Source organism: Phalacrocorax aristotelis, chromosome Z, assembly GCF_949628215.1.
Source record: "Phalacrocorax aristotelis chromosome Z, bGulAri2.1, whole genome shotgun sequence".
In the NCBI taxonomy this organism is placed as follows: Eukaryota; Metazoa; Chordata; class Aves; order Suliformes; family Phalacrocoracidae; genus Phalacrocorax; species Phalacrocorax aristotelis.
Genome location: NC_134311.1, coordinates 36355351 through 36379684, shown reverse-complemented (window position 1 = coordinate 36379684; position 24334 = coordinate 36355351). Strand labels below are relative to the sequence as shown.

The window sequence follows — 24334 nt, the reverse complement described above, 5'->3', positions numbered from 1 at the left end:
CGGAGGGGACGGGAGCGGACACCCCCACGCCCCCCGCACCGTCCCGTCCCGCCGCCGCCAGCCCGGCCCCGAGTCGCGCCTCAACTCTGCCGCCGCGCCGCCGCCGCCGCCACCCGGCCCGCCCCCGCCCCACCGGCACGCCCCCCTCACCGGCGATCCTCAGGCAGGTCTCCGGCCCGCCGGGGGGCGGCTGCCGCCGCTCCGCCTCGCCCCCCGCCGCCACCGCCCGCGACGCCGCGCCTCGAGTTCTCTTCAGAGCCGGCGGCGCCGGGGCTGCGCGGCGCCGGGCCTCGGCCCAGCTCTTCCGCTTCATGGCGGAGGCGGCCGCGCCGCTACGGTGGGTGCGAGGCGGCCCGGCTCATCCCCGCCGCGCCGCTCCCCGCGGGGCTCCGGCCGCCGGAGGGGAGGGACCCCGCGGCGGCGGCGGCGGCGGCGGCGGCTGACGCGTCTCCCCGGACACCGCCCCCTCCCACCTCCCCATGCACCTTCGGCCCCCCCCGCCCCGAGCCGGCGGCGGCTCCCGGCCACCTCCCGGCACCCCCGCCGCCTCTGATTGGGTCAGCGCGATGTGGCGTCACCAGCGCGGAGCGGTGGGGACGGTGATGTCATAGTGGCTGCTGTAACAGGTGGGCCGGGGGAGCGCGGCTAGGCGCCGCCCGCCCATCGCCGCCGCCCCGGGGGCTGCTGGCGGGCGGCGGGGCCCCTCGGCGCCTCGCCCCTGCCTCGCCCGCCGCTGTCAGGGCTGCTGACGTGGCGCCGGGCTTCTCCCGGAGAGGCGGGGTGGGGCGGTGGTGATTGCGTGAGCTAAACGCAGCGCTCGGGGTGCAAGGGGCCCGCTCCCACGGGCGGGGCGGCAACGCCTGCGCCGGCGTAAAGCCACCACCTTGGGAAATGAGCGTGTTCAGTTGCGTTTCTTGGGGCATGCCGGTCTTCCAGGTGCCTTCTCATGACACAAACGTTGGTTTGCATCCCAAAGCGTCCCAAAGGGACCTGACATTGTGTAAGGCCAGCTGAAACTGGTCCATTATGCGCAGTCTTCTGAACGTTGAAATGGGTTTATCTGGTAGATTAAAATCTCTCGGCTTGGGTCTGCTGCTCAGACTTTAAAACACACCATTGTTTTAAGTAGGTGTTGAAATAAACCAAGCTAGTAGTTAAAACAGCCTCTGAAAAACACTCCCTCCCCGCCTCTGGTCATGACAAAAGCCTTTGCTGAAGGATCCTACCATTTGCTGAGTATGAGGTCAGTGTTTATTTCCCACTGGTTTCCACCTTTCACTCCATAACTTTTTTTAAGTACTTTTTCTAAATAACACCAGAGACCTAAAATTCTCCTGACACATTGAAAATAATTTCTCCTGGTGGTGCATGTGGCCACTGTTGTTCCAATTCACTATGCACTCGGGAATCATGCTCTCGCAGGGCGCCAGCGAACTTGGTGAAGCTGTGGCTGGATGCAAAACGCAGGGCTGATGCCCTAATTAGGATTGCTGTTCTGCTGAATCCTTCTCCCTGTCTTCTTCCCTCTTTTTGTTTGTCTGCGCTCTGCGGCTCTTTCTGAAGAAGCGATTTCACTGGGATAACAGAGAGGCCGTGGTGTGGTTCCTGTCAGTGTTGAAATGTTGAGGGCGGGTGAGTTCAACATACAGAGCTGTCAAACTACAACTGAATTCATTCCAGTCCCTTTTAAGAGTCCACAGTTCTTTCAGCTCTAGTTGGTTTTATTTAATATACTAGCGGCAATAGAACTATTCCTTGTTTGTATATTGTTTTAATTCTGCTGAAAGCAGAACAAGCACAAAAACAGCTAGCCAAACACTTTCTGTAAAATCAAAAGCACCAAGAACGTGAAAGTGAGACAACTGCAAAACGAAAGTGGAATTAGAGGCAGTGTCCGTGCCAGTGATGATCAGGTGAATGAAGCAGAGTGGAAGCACTACCAATAAACAGAATATTTGTCATTCTTTCTCTCTGAAAATAATTTAAGTTTGCTGCATTTCCTGTCTTTGTTTTACAAGCGTAAGACCAGTTTCTAGCTTGCTTTCTCTTCTGGTCTAAGTAACAGAGAGGCAGCCGCATTCCAGAGTGTCCACATACTCAGAAAAACTGGTGAGCTGGGGGAGCCCTGGAGGGAGGGAGCAGCTCTCTTTTTCTGCATGTAGGGGCAGTGTTGCAGGAAAAGCGGACTTTACTCCCCTGTGAGCCTCAGCTGCCAGTCCCCGTACGTACGTTACGCCAAGTTCTGAGGAAGACTCTGGCCAGCTCTGAAATCATGCGGGTTCAGAGTCTGCACGTGGCTACTTTTAGCCCTGTGCCGAGTGCTGTTTACTCAAAGCAGTGAATGGAACACAGTGTTTTTACATTAATGATGTCCTCCTCCTAAACACACTGTATCAAAATGTGTACGTAATTAATAAGGTGCTACGGCATAGTACCTTTAATGGAATTACATTGCTCTGTGTCATTATGTTTCTTAAGCAAGCCTTCTATTTTTTGTCAAGGAACACTGAATTTAATTTCACATGCTCTTAATGATGTAGAGCTCTCTGCAGCTTGCTCGGGGCCTGCCAGTGACCTTAGTGGATGCAGGGACAAACCTCTTCACACAATACCATTTTACAATTGCGTTAGAGTTAACGCTTAAAATGGGAAAGAATTTGCAGGTGAGATACGTATGAATAGTAGCATTTTACAGTGAAGGCCAAAGATCAGAAACTGCAGGGGAGGATATGCTCCTCCATAAATCTTGGACAATCTTATTTTTAAATTGCTAAAAGAAGAGGCTCATGGTTGAAAGAGGGCACATGTACTTTAATGAAAGCAATAGATTCTGAACATAAACATTTCTAGAGACATGGAGAATATGAAATCTGTCAGAACTGCAAACCAACGTGCTGTTGTCCTTAGCTCAGTTGTCTAGGACAGAAATACGTAAGGATGTTTTTTCAGAGACCTCTTGCTCTAAGAGGAAGTACCTACATACAAGGGAGAATATTCTGCTGCGAATCTTCATAGGAAAATGAGTAACTCCAAAATTGACGATCTGATCAGAAATATATTGACGGCTCACCTCTCCCTGGTCTTACAGACCCACCTTTTTGTATGACGCAAAAGAACTGCAGACAATGGATGATGTACTTAAAATATTTATTTAAAACTTTAAAATGTATTTCATAATGTCTGCCAGTGCCAGATGCAAAAGTAAGCATAAGCTTAAGTCCCAGTGTTTGATACAGTGATTTTTCAAGGTTTATTTTAATACAAGATTGTCACATGGGGCTGGAAGCTTTAAAACATCACTGAGAAGTGTTGGACTGAAAGCCAGTGCCATCTGAAGACAAGAGTTCCGGATTCTTCCTCAGCAAAACCCGTTTTTTAGCTTAGTGTGTCTTGAACAAAGATTTTTGAAATACATTAGCAAGACTGTTTGATGAGGAAATGATAAGCTACAGGATTTTTTGCAATAAGCCTCAGTTGTGTTATAGTTTTTGTTACCTTATACGCAATGGAAATAGCACTTCCGCGTCCATCTTCAGTGCCAGGTAGTTTATTCTGTGCTCTGATTTTCCAGATAAGGTTTCAGATATCCCATAAAGATGCAACAGTACTGATGCTGGTGGGAATTTGCTGGAGAATTTTTCTGGTAGAGCACAAATTAAAAAAATGTATGTGTTGTGTCAGTGTCATATGTCAATAATCTGGGGTTGGTTTGTGAAATTTACTGTTTTAACTCCTGCCAGCTGCAAAACTGTGTTAATGGGAACATGATCCAGCCTGTTTTTATCAAGGTGTAAAAAATGAACTTCATTGCCTGGAATGGAATGAGAATAACATATAAATAGTTGAATAAAATATTTATTTATTCAAAGACATAATTGAATCAAAGAAATATTCTGATTTCCTACTAGTTCTTGTACAAATGTATACTAGATCTATAGATTACACAATATACTGTATTTTAAACAATGACAAAGAATTTTTTTTAAATTAAGTTATAGAAGCAAGGAACATTAAGCATCTAAATTAATTAGATCTGCTGTAGCATGATGTTTCCTAATGATCTGATGAGATGAATTTATCGTTGCAGCCCCACCTTCATGCATTATTCCTCTACTAAAACCACATTAAATGCTTAGAATCCAATGTGAGAGCAGAATGTCGATGTACACCACAGTGTCAAAAAAATCCCTCCAAACTTGGAGGCAGTTGTTCCACCACCACTCCTGTCCATTTCTCCAGGACTGTGATCAGCTCTGTGCCACCTCTGTGGGAGGTGGAACTACACAATGACACTTTCACAGGTTCCTTCAGCTGGCAAAATCACACAGTACCACACAAGACTGCCTCCTCGGGATCCATGGGGACAGCAGCTGAGATGGTAGGGTTAAAGCAAATAGCTGAAGGAGAAGACTGTAACTTTCACACAGAACAAAGCAGCTTACCTGGGCCTAAAATCAAAGCTCCTCCCTGCTGAGCTGGGTCTCCTTGAAAATCAAAAGCCGGGCCAGTCATTGCTCTCCACAAACTCCTAATGCTTCCTAGGAGCATGTTTGATTTCACATGAGGGCTCCGCGCTAAACAAAACGGAATAATACTTGTTATCTAGAAGTATAAAAGTATAAAAGGAGATCAACAAAATTGAACAGCTGCTATGAATAGTTTAGAGTTTCCTGATTACCAGTGTTTTGACAAAATAGAGCCTAGAAGAGCCCATCTGGTGGGCAACTCACTTCCTATGTACACTGTGATCATACCATCTTATCAGTGCATTCCTGTTTTGTTCTGTGTAAACCCAAACAAGGTGAGAAAATTCTTACCTGATACATTATTATCTTCACCTCTTTTCATGCCAAGCGTTTTATAAATTTCCCTTTGTGGATCTACATACATTTCGTGTGCATACCCAGTTAAACTGCAAAAGGGCTGCAAAATATATGCATACGAAATAAAGTAATGTTTTAAGGTTAAGACAGTAATTAGTTAGGATCTACTGACAGTGGAAAAAAAATACTCGCACATGTCCCCTGCCCCCAATTTGGAAACCTGTGGATTCATCATGTTAAATTAAAAGTCAAAAATTTTTAGCCCCGAAGCTTTTACTAAAACAAAGCTTCCAGTGAAATCAAGAAAACATGTTTCCTTAGCAAGCCCCAGTGGTTTTTAAACTGAAAGTTTTTATTATTTGCTTTATTCATGTACTATTAGAATTGCTCCCGGAAAAAGAATACTGTCCTCTTTTTTCTGTGGTTGCAGATGACCATCTTTTCACTCAGAGCAAAATCCCACAATGCAGACCATTAAGACACAATAGAGGAGAAAATGTATTTAATGACTATTTTATTTACCTTGATGTGGTGATAAGATGACTGTCCAATAACGATAAGCCTCACATTTGCTTCCTAGAACAGAACATGTGTATTGAAACTGTCAGGAGGAAGTCGGTGTTTCTGCATGGTTCCAAAGCATTAGCAGAATCTGGTGTCCTGAGTTAACAACTACAGTGCACTGAGTTAAAATTATTTGAAATTAATATCACTTACATGTTTGGAGCCTGCACCTCTGTCTATCACCCACAATTAGCAGCTACATTAATTTATTAAGCAAAAAAATATTTTTAAAGAGAACTTTAAAGTTACATACGTGTGAACTTTTAAAGTTTTTCTGCAGCATTAGTACTGTCATCTTCAATTGACTGCAGCCTGCTATGATCTTGGAAATTCAAAATTTCCATTCAGCTGCACTTGCATCTAAAGAAGCAGCATGCAAATACTGGTGCACATGTCTGATTTACATATACTGATGCTCATTAATAGAACAAAAGTGCAACCACATGTACTGCTGTCTTTTGCAAGTGCAACATTAGGCCTAAGTCTAAAATAGAGGCCAAAACTTAAGTTCCTCTAGATGCCAGTAAACCAGTTAATAAAATGTAAGGTTGTTTTAATATTATGGTGTAGTACTTGCCTTTCCCATATGGAATCATTTTGCTTGCTATGAAAAGAAGCCCTCCTAAAACCAGAATACTCACACTAAGAAAAGCACAGGCAGTTTGATTCTTTGTGTGCATTTATCTGAACGGCCAAATTAAGGAAATGTCATTCTGAGTTACACTGATTGGGCAGTTTAGAATAATGTGTCCTGAGGAGGGGAGCTAGCAAAGAAATTGCCCCTTTTCATCCCCAAGTTCCTAGTCCGTCCAGGCTTTCTGCCAGCAAGGAGCTGAGTCTGTGTCATCGGCTATGCTGCTGTTGAGAATAAAATATAACAGAATTTCAATCAGCAGCCTAGAAGAGACAGACTGACTTTCCACATTTAGCAGGGGATCATTGTCTTTCCTGGTATCTCCTACCACTCAACAAATACCCATCCATAGCAACCCCTGCCCACTCCATTTCTCCTTTCTGTCACTATGTCACTCCTGTTTGTGCAGCTGCCTGGAGAACAGGCCACACAACTGATGCAGCTTACAAATAACCATAGAGAAAGAGACTATTTTTAATCCAGATCAATTTTCTGATCTTGTTCCATGCACAACCATCGGTCAGGCCTACCGGCATAACAGAAAGGGCAGTAGTTAGTTAGTTGTCAGGAGAAGACAGCTGCCCAGGCCGCTGCTGCTACCAAAAGAAATCCCTGTCAGATGTTGTCTAACTCTTCAGAACACACCAGAAAAAACAGCACAAGCTCATAGGGTGGGGAAAATAATGCTGCTGTAACAGAGCATGTAGTGCAATAAATCCTTTCCTGTGTCTCCTAGGCAGATACATTATGGCTATTGTAGCCAAAAATGAAAAAGCTAACTTTCTTCTGAGCCTTTTTTTTTAATTCCTAGAAGGTTTAAGCCTCATGCAAACCTGCAGCAGGACATAACAAATCTGCTCGACCACAGAAGCCACACGTACATATTAAGGGCAGAGTACTTACTTGTAAAAATGCCTTGGGGACTTTTGCCAGGTCTTCTACGTACTCCTTACAGGTGTAACATAGAAAATTCTGCAACATAGCCAGTCGGACGTGTCAGAAAGAGACATAATTGCATAGCAGTGAAGCATCAGATTCTGACTTTGGGCAGAAGCCATTTTGGGAGCGATCAGGAACTGGGAACAGAAAAGAATGAAGTTCTTCGCAGTCACCAAATTTGGATTAGGATCCTGCTTTAATCCAAGCCTGAACAAGGACACTGGGCTTGGGGCCTCGCTGGTATTTTTATCTCTGGATATTTTAGGAATGGAAGGGCTGGCTTGCCAACTGGGAAATCAGGAAACGCGGTACTCGTTTCCCTAAACAACCCGGTTGAAGAATTGTTTCCTTTCAGGTAAACACTGTGCCATTTTACCAAAGAAGGGGGGGTGTTACAAGCAGAGCTGAACTGCTTGACATTTCCTCCTCTCCCTGCTCCAGCCAAGCTTGTGCAAACCCCCCGCCGCTTTCAGAGCCAGGCCGGGGCCCCAGCCCTCCCCCGGCCCCTCGGGCCCCGGGTCCGCGAGCCGACCCTCCGGGCACGCGCTCCCTCCTCACCCGCACGAACACCACGATCGCTTTTTGCTCCCCGTACAGGGCCTGAAATGGGACGCTCCTCCCGTCTGCGTCCACCACCAGGCAGCGGGCGGCCGCCCGCACCTCCCGCGCCTCTGGCCGCTGCCTGCGGCCCGGCGCCCGGCCGACCTGCTGCGTGACGGGGGGCGCCGGCGGCGGCCCGGACATGGTCCGGGCCCGGGCCCGGGCTCGCTCCTCCCGCTCCCACTCCGCCGCCTCCCGGCCCGGGAAGAAGAATGAAGAGGAGGAGGAGGGAGGAAGGCGGAGCCGCGGAGGGGAGCTCTTGGGCCGGGTGGCCGCCGGCAAGCGCCGGGGCTGGCTCCCCTTGCCGGCCGGGAACCGGAACGGGCAGCTCCGCGCCCCTCGCCTCAGGAGGAGGTGTCGGGCTTGGGGCCTTCGGGCGAGGCGGGAGCGTCCCCTGCCAAAACGGCCGCGCGCAGAGGGCAGCGGGTGCCTGTGGAACGCAACGACACCAAACGGAGCCCCTCAGAAATCGCGTGCGAGCAGCAGCAGCAGTGACGACATGGCACAGTCCCAAGGTCAGGGTTCGCTTTGCAGGTTGCCGCGGCATTTCAGAGGACTGTGAGCGAGCTACAAAGTTCTGTTTTCGAGGAACTGCCGAGCTGCTCTAACAGAAAAAACAAACCCAGTTTCCTTATTGAAGTAAAAGCACAACTCCACGGGGCCTTGGCAGGTGAATGGCAGAGGATGCTGAGCCGTGCAAATGCTCGTGTGAGCATGTGGAGTGCACACAGGAATGAGTCAACGGAACAGGTCTCCCTAAAGGAAGAAAAACACGAGGCAGTTGAAGAGTGCCTTAGTCTCTTGGATTGTTGTGTTAGGTGAAAGCTTATGAGGAGGAGGCCACTTCCATTTTCTTCGTAGGCAGACAAAAAGAGCTATCAGAAGGAGTAGGAGTCATGGTATCTCCAGAAGTTATTATCTTTTATGAAGCGCTCTAATAGTGTTCATTTCAGACTCTCTTGGCAAACTCTTCCCGTGTCTATAATGTCAATGTTATTCAAATTTATATACCCTGTACTTTGGTTTAAGCCCATTGTTTTTATATTACCAGGAACGAGCACATAGAACAGGTTAATCCCTTTATTGCATTGATTTTTCAACTATGCCCAGACTATTGCTCTGTTGCCCTAGACTTAATAATCTCACTTTTTTACAACTCTTTCTTCTCATACGTCATGTTTTCTTAGAATTTTTAGAATACAGATTTTGTAGTTTCTTCTGGACTTTCTAGATGGTTTCTGTCATACCTGAACTTCAGTGCCTAAAACGAGACACAGTATTTTAGCGAAGTGTTAGGTTTTCTACACGTCCTCTTAAACATGCTGGCATTGTGCTTGTGCTTTTTGCACCGGCAGTTTCATTGACTCCTTTTCAGCCTGAGAGCCACTATCACTCCCAGCTGCTCTGCTCCTGACCTTCCCTAGAAGGCAGTACATTACCACCATCTCTCTTGCAATGCTCAGTGAAAGAAATTGTCTCTAATGTCACAATGTCTGAAAAATCAAGTTAGCTCTGTATAAGACGTTTACACAGGATGATTCAATATAGTTGGCCCTCCAGCTGGGATACCACCCAGCTCTGTTTTAAACTCTTGCCAAAAAGACCTTCGGTGCATGCAAGGTGCTTTGTGCTGTGTCAACGGCAAAGACAAGTCAGCTCTGCATTATAAATAACAGCATGAGGGAAAGTGATCCCTGGCTGGTAGCTCTTTACAGGTTTCCAGCACATACACACAGGTGAAACTATGCAGCCACTAGTATGCCCCTCTTGTTTCAGTAATGAAAGCTTATTTCATGACATGGATTGAGCTTGTGGCTTCCCCAGTTTAACTGTGAACTGTGATAATACTACTTTGCTAAGCTAGCAAAGGAGTGTTTGAATGTTAGCGAAGCACTTCTTGTGTATTTGCCTGTGGCTGGGTGCTTCAAGGACTAATCTTGCAGCCCAGTATGCCCTCACAAATACTACGATTTAAAAGGCAAGGAACTCAAATTGGCAAAGGCTTTCTGAAAATTGTGAAACTTACACTCTGCTAAGTAGGAATTTGGGCAGTATTAATTCCCCATTGTTGTTGTCATCAGGTTTCTTTTTTCATTTAACAGATAGCTATATATTAGACTGTCAGCCAGATTTCTTCAAGTAGCAGCCTACAGACCAAACATGGGCTGTGCAGCATTGCTTTGCGGCCCCTCAGCAGTATTGATGGGAATGGCCTGCCCACCTTGACTACTGTAGGCCATAGCAAAGCAGGAAGAACTGGTCACTTTCGATGTGCTTTGGTCTTCGTCTTGAGGCTGAAGTGGGCAGGCTGTGCACAGAACCTTGCTGTGTTATGGCTGCAGTAAAACCACCAGGTAGCATTGGGCAGGGCCCAGGGGCACAGCCCAGCACCTGATCATCAGTACAGCTTGGCCCAGGACCCTTGCTGTTGCAGCTGGAAATCAGAGCCTGCAGAAGAGGCAGCCATACCACTACAGGGGATCTGCTGCCACAGCCTCTGCGTGGGAGCACAGATAGGGATGACCCTGCTGATGAAGAGTTGGGCAGGGTGGTGTCACAAACTCAGAGGACACTGCCCTGGCTCAGTATGTGCATAGCTAACCTTGTGCCTAGAGTCCAGAGTGCTCATTTGAAAAGGAATCTCTGAGGAGCCCAGCCTGTCTGGAAGAGCTGGTAAACTTTCGTACTAAGCCAGCCAAGACTGCCTGCAGACCTTGCTCTTTTATGCTATTTGGCATCCTTATACTAGCTGAAGAAACATACCCTTAGCACCTGGTTTCAGCAGTATACAATAGAGAAATAGCAGGTTTCTTCCATGGGTATTTGCCAAAGCATTGTCTAAAGCCCCTCAAACAGCACGGTTCTAATTTTTGATTAAGATTCTTAAGTGTTGCTAGAATACAAATATAAATTGCGGTCACCCCTAGTGTTTCAGAGAAAGAACAGAGGCAAAGGCAGTTGAACACTGACATGTCGTCTGAATGAGGAATTGCTCAAAATTAGCAGTCACTTTTGAAAGCCTGTCATTTATGTATGCTTAACAAAAATACAGATATAAGTTCCACTGACTTAGATGGAAAGAAAGACTCTGTATCTGATTATACTCTGGACAGTACTGACTGTCTAAAAGTGCAGTCTACTAAAACCACAAAATTCTTCAATGCTAGCTGTGATTAGGGAAACCTCCCCCTTTTTCCCATCTCCTTGTTATAGCTCTTAAATACAAAGATGTTGATAACTTAAAAAACATAGTCATCAGAGTGATGTCTTTTTCAGTGTCTTAAGGAGAATCAGTACATTGGCATTATTGATGTAAGATTCAAGATGCAAGTCACTTTCTTCACTGCAGTGCAATTTACAGATGTAAAGAGAAACTTAGCTAATATTTAATTAACCAAGGGTTGGGTTACTTTGTGCCGTGGATAGGAAATTCAGATTCCTAATGTTTCAAGAGGAAGAAAAATAATTACACACAGATGTGGAATAATTTATTTGTTCTGTATTGACTAGTGAAACAAAATACCAGCAGTAATTATGCAACCTGATTTCCTTTATTTACAACAGCTGAACAAAATATCTGTCAAAAGAGGTGTGGCGTATATCAGCAGCATAAACACTGTCTGGAGTATGTGGTGTGTAATTGTAAAGTGACATGTTATTATCAATTTACTGCAAGATGTACTGTTTATTTAGCAGGAGTATATTTGTTGTTCTTGTTTATCTAACTATAATTTAGCTAGAGGTAACATGGTTATTACTTATCAGCTAAAAATAAATTAGTGTTTACAAATCCAGAGTAAAAACATCACGCTAAGTATTGGTTAAAATTGAGTTGTTTTTAAACTGTTGTAATTAAAAAGCAGTAAAATATGTACTGTCCTGTAGATAAGAGGCTTTTTCCTTTATGACTGCCTTTCATGTACCTTGATATACCAGGGGTACACTAGACTTCTCGGCATAGGGTGTTGGGACTGATTCTTCTGATCAGCAAGGGCAGTCATTTGCAGCCTTGAAAGTCGTGTTGCAAATGCTGTCCTCATCTCCATTTTTTCTGCCTGGTGTATGCTCTCTGTCCCCTGATGTGGTTTCTCTTCAGCTTTACTTTCTATTTTTTTTTGCTGAGGGAGGAGATAATACAGTTTCAACTTGCCTAAGTTTTGCACTTTGCTTTTTCACTTGTTTTAAAAATTCTTGCAGATTATTTCAAGACTAAGTGATTTGTAAGTCTTGTTGCAGCATGCTGCAATAAAACAGTGATTAACTGTTGCTTCACAACACAAATAATGTAAATGTAATTAAAAATCTACTATAACAGTTCAGTGATCATACTGACATATGAAGAGAGAATTTTTCTCCTCTTATGATTGGTGTATTTAGTTTTGTAACACAAAACCTATGAGACAGCAGTAACTACAATCTTTGCTACACAGCGAAAGGTAACAATATTAAGTGAAATGCCCACACTTTGGTTAATATAGCCTCAAGGCATAAAGAAAGCCTTTAATGCATTTAGTAAGAGCTCTCTGTATTTGAGGTATTTCTGTTTTGCAGCTACCTACTCTGTGTACTGCAAATGAAAAACGGAGATGACCATCTATATGTCAAGAATAATAAATTATATGTGAAGAGGCTCTTTAGTTGCCTTAAGTGCCACTGGTTTGCATCTTTCTTTAAAGAACTAAGAGGAAGCAAGTCTCGCACCTGAAAAAATCACTACTTAAATAGGTGAGACACAGTCAAAAAGCAAATAAAAGATATGCTGCAATCCCAACTGGCCAAACAGAATTGTCCAATATCTCGTTATCAATAAGGTCCTTAGAAGGTAAGCTAATTATCTTTAGAGTTTAAATTATAGTGTAAACTAGATCAGAGGATTAAGAGATGAAGAATGTGAAGAAAAGCAGAGGTGATCTCATGGAGGGTTCACGCCAAATTAAGCCTTGTTATTTAAGACTCTTGCGCTGGTGTCCTACAAGGTAAACGAAAACTTTCTTGGAAGCTTTAGATATTGGTCCTTCTTTTACTTTGAGCAGAACAATCTAAAACTTCCCTCCCCCCTGCCCCTCATTCTACTGTCTTTTTGCCTCTGCGGGAAGAGCATACTGTAGGAAGGTTGTAGCTCCCAGCTGCTAGTTCTATTTTCTGTGTTCAGAGAAGGCTGGGTGTGTACTTAGCAGTGGATTCAGTTCAAATGGCTCTTTTACATATGGCAACGTTGACATTTAGCTACATTTAGGAATTCCCTTCTTGCGGCCAGTGGATGGCATAATATATTTGCTGCAGGCTAATAACTTGAGCAAATTTTAGCACACACTTTAAACAGATCTCATTTTTATTTCCTGGTATATAATTAAGAGTAGCATCACTTTAACGTTAGGCATATCTCTTGTCCCTTTTTGCTAGAGGGATTAATTAGGAACCCAGGCCAATTCCCATATAGTGGTAGACTTTATTTTTTTTCTTTTTTTGCAAGCACTTAAGCTTGACTGACTGCTCATATCCTGAGGACTACAAATCCATGACCCACGTCCACCCTCCTCCGTTTCAAAATGGCTAAAATGTGTTGCCTAATTATCTCTTATTATTGTGTGTCTCACTGAGATGATGTACGTGCCAAACTTGGATGAAGTAAACCACAGGTTTCAGGTAGTAATGGCTTCCTGAAGAAATTATTTAAACACAAAAAAGGAGTCCAAAGGTAAAGCGTCTAATGGCCATCATGTGAACCCTCTCTCAGGAACTTTAGAGATCACAGCTTTTGAGCTGTCTCTCCTAAGAGGGCCTTTAAAATCTTCTCCAGTGGAGATAACGTGTTTGGTTTGTTAACGATGAAAAATTCCACCACAGGCAGTAAAATTCATGCTAGAGCTGAGGCGAGGGCCCAGCCCCAAAAGCCTTTTGGGTCTGGAGTTTGTGTGGTTGTCAGCGTGAATCCTGCACTTGGTGCTTTAAGAGCTGGTCCTTGGCTTAAGGCTCAAGAATCTGGCCCCTGCTGTACCTTCTAGTGTTTAAACAAGAAAGCTGGTTTTCTTCCTGCTGTTTGCATCATAATTATGTTATTTTCTTCAACAAATATGTCAATCTGCTTCAGAAGATTTTTACTTCTTAATGAAACTATTCACTCTTTCCTTATTTTTCAATTGCTATTTTCAATTCTTTTTATACATACATTTCTAATGCAGTCATTTGTTTATGCACAAAGCGAGCAGTAAAAGTAAAGAACAGAAAAAAGGGGGGGAATACAAATATGTTAAATATACTTTAGTTACAGGCAACCATAAATAAAAATGTGTGAACATATCAGCTAAAATACAACTTCTCTAACTGAAACATCTGTAAATGTAAAAAAGTGTTATCTTTCTTTGCAGATTGGTGAAAGGTCATTTAATTTATTTCCAATTTATGTACTATTGTTCTGTTACACCATCATCTTTCATGTTATAAGTTAGCATGTGCAATATCCTTCTGCCTGCAGCCAAAGATTTTGTACATAAAAGCAGAAGAATAAAGTACACAGGCACACAAAAAAAGGGAAAGAATTGTAAAGGAATGAAAAATGGCTGATTACATTCTCCTCAAAACTCTATTAATTTATTTTTTCATTTTCCTCATTGTTCCTCTATAAAATGTTTGCAACAATTTTAACTTGGTTTCCTTGATGCTGATTTTCATGCACCAACAATTTGTTAAAAGCAGCTTCTGCCATTTTTGCATAGCACATGAGTCAGATTATTTTTTCAGACTGAATTGACTTGCTCTTGTGCTCTCTCCAGAAAGAGTGATCAACAGCGATTGTTTAAAAATTCTTGTTAGGCACTTTAGCATTCAAACTGTTGTCCTGCTCTGGTTTCCAAGGTCCTGACATAGAACTCTCAGGACTTCAATATAGGTTTGATCATATGAATAAATTAGCTAGGTATCGTAACAGTCAATCTCTAAAACATTTGTTTCTATGCTGCTGCTACCATTAATTCTATAAAGGTAAATTCTTTAAAGAAGCAGTGGTTGTTGTTTGAAAATATTAGATGAGTGAAGAAATCTGACAGTCCAAGTGGGATCAGTGCAGTGTCTGCGATTGCCCTGTAAGCAGGAATCACTTCTTGCTAATCTAATTTTTGTGTCCATTTCTGAGTGGTTATAACCACTGTTGCTTCTCTTAAATGAAAAGACCATAAGACAGAAAAAATGAATCAGAATTGTTTGGGTCATCTTTGTGGATCCCATCCTACTTCCCTCCTGCGGCTTAGTAGGCTGCTAATAGCTAAAACAGAGGAGCGTAAGTAGGGATTGTGTATATATCGATGTATGTATGTATATATACATTTATTTATTTATTTAAACAAACGTATAAAATGGCTTTTGATTGGTTTAGACTGTGGGCATATTTATTCCACTCTAAAAAAATCTTCTTCAGGAAGTATGATCCACTTGGGAGATATATGTGTAATTATTCTTTATAATCTATTTTTCACATGGGCGGGGGTGTGTGTGTAGCTACTTCGGGAAGCTTCTTCTGTGGCCTATGCCTCTGTGTCCTCATGGCAGTGACTTTTGAATAAGAGCTTTAATAAGATATTTTTTAAAACCATACTTTTAATTATTTTTCCTTGTATATCTGTGCAGCTATATTCTAACTAGATCATTGTAATTCAGCCTCTGTTTCCAACAACGTAATAAGGAGCTTGTTCACACTTGAAAGTTAATTCTGATTAAAGTAGATGCAAATTTAATTTCTCTAGCTATTGCTGAGTAACTCCACTCATGGATGTGCTTATTTGAACTCTGCTTATCTGAAATAACTTTCAAATAATGAGACTAAATCAGAATAAGGGATAATTCTGCAGGAAAAGCCATGTAAAAACATGAAGTTGTTCAGAATATCTATACCTCATATTGTGCAGAAGCTGTAAGAAGTATTTTACTGGGGTAGTATTTTAACTTTCTATGGGAATTTCAGGTGATAAAAAATTCTGAAGTCTCTGTTGTTATCTCTGATGTCACTTAGATAAGAGAGCTTTTATTTAATTTGAAATTGAAGTAAGGTGACTGCTTTCTTTGAAGAAAATTGATGGCAATCTTCTAGAGTAAGTTATTTACTGGGTCCCAGCTGCTTTAAAAAAAGCACGAAGATCAGGGTGTCAACAGCTGTCTTGCTCTGCCGAGTGATGGATAGACAATTCTTTGCACAAAGAGGGTGACACTGTCCGTCTGCAGTCTTCCACAGAAATTTAAGTATTTTAAGAAAAAAGAGAAGTCACAGTTCTAAAGAGTTAGAGTCCTAGAAAGAGTTTTCCCATGTAAAAGGGAAAAGCTGTCTGTTGTGGGTGTAAAAATTCCATTTTCCTGGGTGCACCATCTCCTTCAGCGTATGGTTGAGGCATTTGTGGGATCTAGACAGTGGCTTGCTTCTAAGTGTAGCGTGCCACAAAATTTGGTCATACTACTTGCAGGATATACTAGAACTTGCACTGAAAGGCTTGTAAAAGATGGAGGGAATGGGGAAGTAGTATGTCATGAGTGCAGAAGTATCTCATATTAGTTCTCCTGACTGAATCACAAATGTCAACCTGAAATCACAAGTTTTCATTAAAAAGTTACTAGTTCTGCTTCTGTAACAAACAGAAGCTTGAAGATGGTACTCATGTGTCTAAAACTTCAAATTCAGCGTAAAAAGGTCCCCAAATGTGCCACCCTTGAAAGGTTTCTGGATCAAGAGATACCTTTATTTGAAGCTGGCAATACTGAAGTTACCACTGGCCACCTCTTTCTAATGCTTCCTGTAAACACCGCGATGTTTAGTTTGTCCCGCTTCAAATCAACAGTGCATGGCCTGTACTTGAAGGGAGGAATGTGGTTGTACCACTTGTCTCGAGTCTGAGTGAAATAAAAGCACTTTTCCCATTGAAGCTGCAGCATGACCTTGTATTTTCCTCTCCAAGCATTTATTGACATGTGGTCTTCTAAAAGTATGCACAAATACAGCTCAGCAGTTTCAGACAAGAGGCAAAGCAGTGTACAGTAAACAAAAATGCAGTGGAAATTTAGGTTGACAGAATGCAATTGTGAAAACGTGATTAAGTCAGAACTCCAGGGATAACCTTGTTCACAGTGCAATGGAGATCTCCAAGGACTGTGAATTCTTCAGATATAGGTTTAATACTGCAACTTAAAGACACTGCTTCCAACAGTTCAGCCTGGCACCCTGCTGGCATATTATGTCACCTCAAGGGTAAGGATGCTACTTATGGAGGCACTAGTTCACTTGTGCTAATGCCTGCTACCTAGAAACAGATGCTGTTTGGCAATTATTTGTTACCTTAAAAAGAAGAAAGCATACCGAATACATTTTATATAACTTACAATTAACAGTCAGATTTAATAGTCTTTCAGAGGATTGGTATATATAGCACTTAATGGAAACAAGAATTTGTGAAGCTGTAGTGCCAGGAATGAGACAAATCCATTATCTCTGGGTTTGCAGGAAAAGCCAGTGGGGGATCCACCTCTCATGTACCCCTCACGTGAATACATCTCAGCTGCAGGCTCCATGAGTCTCTTCCTTCACTGAATCATGTAAAAGCATCGTGAGTCAGTGGGATTCCACTGGGAACCAGCTGAGGTGGCATCACAAGCAAAACAGCCATGATTTGGGGAACCGAGGCTGGGATTTTATACTAATGTTTTTTTACTGCCAATCTTTTCTTCTTACTTGTTTTCCTCTGTTCCAGTGTGGTTTAGGCATAGGTCACAGTCCCTTTTGGGGAGTTTCTGCCCTGGCATATATTCTCTGTGAGCCACAGTCCTTTTGGGACTGTCCCTGCCGTGGTGGTGATCATCCATGAGCTGTAGCCCCTCAGGGGTGTCCCTATACTAGAGCATGTCGCCTCTGGGCCACAGTCCCTCAGGGCATCCCCACTGGGGTACAGGTTCCTCCAGGGGCTGCAGTCCCTTCAGAGGTGCACCTCCTCTGGCATGGACCGTCTCTGAGGAGCACATGTCTATCTGTGCCCTCAGCAATGTCCCTGTAAGTGTGGCTGCTCTGTTTCTTTTTTCCCATCAGCTGCCACTCTTTCTTAAACATGTCTGAACTGAGGCACCATGTGGTTGTTCGAAGTTTTGGTGTATGGTATGGGGTGCACGCTGGTTTCAGTTTCAGAGTCAGCTGGAAGCAGCTGTGACTGCACAGGGCAGCTAACGGATTCCTCCCTGCAGGGCACCCTTGCAGCTGCTGGCTACAGAAAACCTGACGTTTGTGCCCAATAACAGCTGGGTGCAGTTGCTTGGCGTAGCATGCTGTGCCCCTGCAAGACCAACTCTTACTGAGTGGGTACCCAAAACATCCCAATGTAGTTCAAGGTCTACCTAAATAGCAAACTCTGTTCTGCTGCCTTTTGGTTTGTTTATCCTGCGGTTGTGTGTTGTTAATTGATATCTGTTAAATACTTAAAACTGAAATATAGATCAGTTGCACTTCTGGTATGTTAGTAGCAAAGTCTCATTTGAAAATGGCTTCTCCTCAAGGATGTCAGTGTCCATTGGACGCAACAGTTGAAAACAAAGGAACAAAAATTAAAGCAAATGGAATTGAAAGTGAGGCTATTCAGGAATTAAATGTGTTAAAGATTTGTCACAACACTGGCTTTCTTTGAAGGTATCTGCCTTCTATTACCAAAGATAAGTCTTGCAGAGCTCTGAGTTAGTATGAAGACTGAGGAGATGATTTCTTTCATGTTTAGCTGGCTGGACAAAAATTGTTATTCTTTATCACAAGAAACTAATGACAACAATCCATCCCTGTGATCATCACCTCAGCAAAGACTGCTGTAATAATTTATATCTGAAACTTGTGCTAGGCACCAGCTTTACCTGATGTAAATGCTGCAGTTAATTTTCTTTGTATAAAAAATACACTACCAGCAGGTTGCTATAGTTCCCAGGATACTCCACAGTCTCTTATTTGACTTCTAGTATAATTCAAGAGCCCTTAATCTATTTTTCTTCATTTGCAGCTTGATGCAAAAGCTGTGCTCTCAGGAACCGCATAGTTAGAAAGCTCTGGACAGATGAGGAAGGTACTTGGAGGAGGTCACCTGGCTGCAGAAGGAGCTAATGGATGAAATAAAAATGAATTTAAACTGCAATTTGCAATGCTTACCTGATAGGAATTTTTTTCTGTGTTTTTGCAGACAGAATCATATTAATAGAAAGGTCAGGAATGAAAGAAATCAGCAAGCAAATGAGAATTTGGACATACTTGGCTTAAATATCCACAGAGAGCAGGGTCCACTGTGAAGCATTTGTTGAATGTTCTAAAGACTTGAAAATGTGTAGGAATTGTGGTGATGACTGCCTTACAGCAAGCAGAAATAAACATAATAGTACTCTTTTTAATTGTTAATTAGGCATAGAAATTTAAAAGGAAAATGGGATTTTTTTTTCTGAAGGCTGATCACAGGAGCAGATTTTTTACTGTTGAGAGAGTCTGAAGACATCTGGGTCCCAATAATCATTAACTTTGAGAAACAATTGGTCTCAACAAAATGACAGTCATGCTGGTGTGTGTTTTTCTGTTCTTCTTGGCTGGTGCGTTTTGTTTTCTGACTTGCTTCTGTAATAGCAGTAGGGGAGGGGGTCAAGCCTGTTCCATGTCAGGCTTAATTTTGACTTCTCTTGAGGCTCTTTTATTGGTTATGAGTTAATTTTAAAAATATATTGTGTAGGTGTTTAGTAGCCTCTACAGAATGTGAGTATGGTTTCTCTTAAATGGGATTTTTAAAAATACTTAATCTGGTTTCCAAATTGAACACCACTTTGAGTAGGAACAAATGAAAATTTGTTGGAAAAGCAAAAGGTCTGGAGTGAAATTAAAAAAAAAGAGTTCAGTTGACATTACGTGGCATTCTTAGGAACAACCATCTTAGGACCTGTAACCCAACCAAGGGTGGGCTGGGGAGGATTGTCTTTACAAGCGCCATTAAGTACAACTTCCTTTTAACAGCCTTTTGAATACGGAGGAGCATGTTCAAGCGATCAGCTGAATGCACTTTTACAGATTAACCACTTGATGTCGTGAAAGCATAGCCCAGCATTGCTCAGATGCTGTGATGTCAGTCGGGCTGACTGTGCCTAACGTTGTGTATGCTTATTTTGAAGATTTGGCTTCAGCAAAAGGCTGGCTTTTCTGTTTCTTTATTCCTAATTGTCTTTTCTCTTTTCCAATCTTTGGCTTTTCATTATTAAATCTCCTCTCCCCCCCCCCCCCCCCCCCCCATCTTAATCTTGCTGTTCTGCTGCACATTTTGGTTTGGTAAAATGCTGGTAAAACCAAATCCTGCTGGAATGTGTTTGGCAGGAGTTGTGCGCAAGAAACACAAGCCTTTCCTGGGATATTTTCTGTGCTCAGAATTTGCCCCCTTAATTGCAGCCTGAAAGAATGAATCTTTAAAAGAAGCTCTCTGAGCTTAAAATGATTTGTACAGGGGAGTAAGGAAGTAGGTTATGCATCTACTCAAAAATTAACAAAACTCCCCACTGTTCTAATTAAGGAAAAGGATGCTATAAACTGAGCAAAGAACATCAAGGACAGCTAGGTAACAACCTGATGTTCCTTTTAAGGATTTAAAGAAGCTTGCGGGGGGTGGGGTGTTATTTCTTTTCTGTATTACATTGTTTCTTACCTTTGTACAAGCATTCAGCAAGACACTGAACAATCTGTCTCCATCCGTCCCACCTTATGGACATCTTACAAAGCCGTGGCAGCGAAAGTTTTGCTATCTTTGTCCTGGGAAAAGCACAGTTCATGTTGCAGCCAGTTTCCATGCGCCGTGCCTGCTTTGAATGTGGAAGGGTGAAAAAGAAAGCAAGGAACACATCTGATCAGCCAGGTGGAGGATGTAATACAGAAATGTGGAGTAATATACACATTTCTAGGCAAGAACATCCTCTGGAGAAATATAGTGTGTTATATTTCATGTATCTCAAATTAAAACACAGAGTCATATCTGATACCATGGTGTCAAGGCATTTTAGAGTATATAAAATCTAGGTCTGTCCCCAGATTTAACTGCTTGAGTTCATCTTTGAAAGTATTACAGCTTCTTAGAAGTCCTGGCTTCTCCTTCAGACACAGCAGAACTTACTCTGAAACGAAGTAGGTTCAGCTGTATACTCAGTTGTTTTCTACTTGTTTAGTTAATTGTAGTTCAGGTGCTCATGTTTTTGTGCCAGTACATGTCAGAGAATCCACAGTTCACTTCAGATTTGTGCAAGTTCCCCCTGCAACAAAAAGTAAATTGTGGCTGCCTCTTCAAGGAAGCATTCCTCGGAAGATACATTTTTCTAGTAACAAGTTAAATTTAGGCTGGGATTTACTGAAGTGGTGATTTGGGGAAAACACCCTCTGAGAGCAGAGGCGCACAAAACCAGAAGAGAGTAGATCCTATTAGCTGTAGTTTACTGTGGCTAAGATGAATACCATCTGAATGGTGGTTCTTTCAAGCCACAAGCAACCCTGTCAGAAAAACATTTTGAAAGGACACTAACCCACTTTTGAATTGATAACTAGAAGCTCTAGTGAACTCCGGAAAGTGAAGTTGTCTGACTCTACTGCAGACTGATGCATTAGTTGTGGTATTTTTCAGAAAATGGAAGGAAAAAGTGAGATATGCTAATGAGGATTGTATGTTGTTGTGTATACAGCCTTTCTAGTTATGTAAATAATTGGCTGTCACATCACCTGCTTGCTATCTCCTAGCTAAACATACGCATTTAAGCTTTCTGATACTTTAGTGCTGTAATTCTTTGAAATCTAATGCAAATATATTTAGAATGCAAGTATAAGGGTATGAAGCATTGTGGCTTACAGGGAATTTCCATATACCACACTTTTAATGAAGCTTCCTATCCATTTCCTTCTCAGTTCAATTGATCACCCCAGCCTTTGACATGGTCTTCTGGTACTTGACAGCTTTTCCTTTTTCCTAAATCAAAATTGGCCTGTGGGTATCTTAACCACTTGGATGTGGAAATCTCATTTTCTGTCCTCCACGGCTGTCAAAAATAGTCCAATTTGGAAAAAATGTCTGGGCTCCTTGAAATGAAGAAGAAAGAAAAGGAATATGTACAGCTACAGAATAATCTTGCACTTATTATATGCCATATCCCTGTCACTGCCCTGACTCTTTACACATCCGCTCTGAATTAGTTTAAATAGTCATTAGCATTCCACACAGTGCAGCGTATAATAGGGATTGCAGCGCTGATTCTAGGCGAGTGGCAACGTGAACTTCAGGGGGTTGTTTAATATTCATTGTACACACTTTGAAAAAAGACAGAACGTGTTTTTCAAACCTCACTGCACATCTGTGCATCGTTGCATGCGTATTGTGGGCCCTGGTGGCCGCTGAACAAGCCGGGCCAAATCTGCCCTCCATTGCACTGTTAAAAATCTGGATAAATTCCATTCTTTTAAAAACAGAGGTACCCTATTTACACCACTGTAGCAGAAGGCAGATCAGGCCTACTGTTTGTTTCTGGCTGCTGTGATCGGCTGATAATCTGTGCTTAATGATATTACAGGCCTATAGGGGTATGTATACAACAGTCTCAATTCAATTTGCTGGTTTTAAATAAACACACTGCACTGAGAGTCTTCTTAGGAAGAAATAAAAAAGAAAAAGGAATGAATGCGGGCATCCTCTGATTTCAGAAAGAATCTTTTGGTAGAGCCTGTTAGTCCCTAATCTTCCATGTTCTTCTACATGCACCTGCTCCCCCAAGAGCTTCTTGCGCCCCAGGGTCAAAGCCTTAGATCCTCTTGGATTTTCTTGGCTGTAATGCTGGATTTCTGGGTTAAAGTTTTGCATGATAGTGTATCAGTTTACTTAAACTACTTCATCTTAGGAGCTGCAAGATCATCTCTTGCTGTGTATATTCTGCTGGATCTTCTCGGAGAGTGCTAGAACCAAGCCTGGTTCTCATGTACCAGAACACATCACTACTTACAGAGAAGCTGTGTGTCAGGTAGTCCGATAAATTGATTTTTAAAAAATTTATCCTGAGTTACGTGGTTCTGGTTTCTCTTTTCTAACTTTCTTATTTTATGTTACACAGCATTGATACAATTCTTCCTATAGCTACAGAAGTTTCAGGGTTAACTTGATATTGAGCTGTATTTGAAGGAAACTAAGATATACAAAAATGTTAACTGTGGTAAGTAATTTTTGTTTGATACTGTACGTCTGTTGTCAGTAGAAATGATGCTAATAAAGCACCTATGAGCTAGGATTCTTTACTTCATGGCCCTTGGTATTTAGAAACAGAACATTTCTGAACTGACTGTAAATATGGAGAAAACTTTTATGCCAGCTATCATCGATAACTAGTTCACTGTGTAAGTATAATGTATGATGGTTATAAGAGGTGCTTTGTGAATATGGCAAAGATGTATTATTTTTAGATACAGCTTTTGGAATTAGGGGAATATATTGAATCACCTTTATACAGTGCCTGGAAAAACAATCTATTTTTCTAACCTCTGCCACCACAGTTTATAAGAATTGGTGTTTATAACACTTCATTCTGAATCACTGACATTACGTGACAGTATATTTATGCTTTCAATGATGCTGGTAACAAATTTGCTCAGTTCATAATGTAGGGTTTTTTTTTCCTGGCTGCCAACACAACCTGTGATCTGAATTCTGAGCATTTTTCCTAACTTCATGGGCCCCATCCTGCTTGGTAGCAATGACAATCTTAATGAAGGTGTAGGAGAAAAATAGTTTATCTGACTCCCACCTTGGGGCAAAGGCTAAGGAAAAACACTGTAATAAAAATTTGAATGGAAAACATTATATGGATAGAAGTATATGATGCAAGATGTAACTGATCTGTACAGAATTGCAATCAATGGGTGCAGCTTAGACTAGGAGTTTGATGAAATTTAGATACAGTTGATATATTTTCCATAAGTACATGCCACTATTAGCATGCACTCCTGGCATTTCTGTTTGTGGTTCCGAGTCGTCTTGCTTACATGAAACCAATTGAATAAACGGTCAGTAAGCAGCTACTGACTGTCTGTAGTACTAAATGTGACTTGCAAGCTCTTCTCACAGCTGTTGCTCAAGTACAGCTTCATGTCAGCCCAGATCTGTGGTCCTGCTTCTGCTTACTGAAGAGTGATGCTCATGTTTTCATTTTTACCAGCATACTGCTGTTCACACCCTTCCTGACACCTATGACAACATCAGCTTGCGCCAAATATTGACTGCTTTCGTCATTTCCACCTGTGGTAGTCTACAAGAAAGACCACAACCACCAATTAATCGGTTTAGTACTCTAGGCTGAGCAGTGCCTACACTCTGTGTTGCACTGATTAAACGTGTGTGTCTTTATCTTTACCTAACCTTGAAGGTGTCACTGTGTGACCTTGAAGCCATTTTTGGTGGTGCAATGGATCCATCTTTTCTCCTTTCTTCTCACACCACAGCCACATTTACTTGCTCAGCCAGATGACCATGCTATCTGCCTGTAAACCCATTTACCTCGTTTCCATGTGGTGATGATTTTCATACCCACTCTCACATTAGTCATGTTGACCACAAAATAACTGCCATCAATTTCATTCTTGTTGGAGTTCAGCTTTCATCAGCTCTTCAGCAAAGTGTTGATTTAGGCAAAGTATTATGAAACCTGTGTGAGAATAGACTTTTCTTTGTCAAAAAAAAGTGCAGAAGCAGGTGCAAGCTCTTGTATTGTTGCTCTCTCTGGC

The 24334-nt window shown here is 42.4% G+C and overlaps 2 protein-coding genes across 13 annotated transcripts in view; both read right to left on the bottom strand.

The window, feature by feature from the left end:
* Positions 1–488, bottom strand: part of CDC14B (cell division cycle 14B) — a 51597-nt gene extending 51109 nt beyond the window's left edge. For 9 of the 12 annotated variants that reach the window (XM_075079391.1, XM_075079401.1, XM_075079395.1 and 6 more), the window contains exon 1: positions 151–487. In XM_075079391.1, coding sequence (XP_074935492.1) covers positions 151–313 — 163 coding nt within the window. In that variant the 5' untranslated portion in view covers positions 314–487. Of the gene's footprint in view, positions 1–150 lie in introns of all 12 variants that reach the window. The other 3 variants (XM_075079392.1, XM_075079399.1, XM_075079387.1) reach the window with 2 other exon arrangements.
* A 2642-nt stretch (positions 489–3130) lies between these two features.
* Positions 3131–7784, bottom strand: PRXL2C (peroxiredoxin like 2C). Its single transcript, XM_075079405.1, has 6 exons — positions 7519–7784; positions 6925–6993; positions 5346–5399; positions 4818–4923; positions 4443–4574; positions 3131–3811 (listed from the first exon to the last, which is right to left on the bottom strand). The coding sequence occupies exons 1-6, from the start codon at positions 7702–7704 to the stop codon at positions 3684–3686; spliced, it is 675 nt and encodes a 224-aa protein (XP_074935506.1). The 5' UTR covers positions 7705–7784; the 3' UTR covers positions 3131–3683.
* Between the last annotated feature and the right edge of the window lie 16550 nt (positions 7785–24334).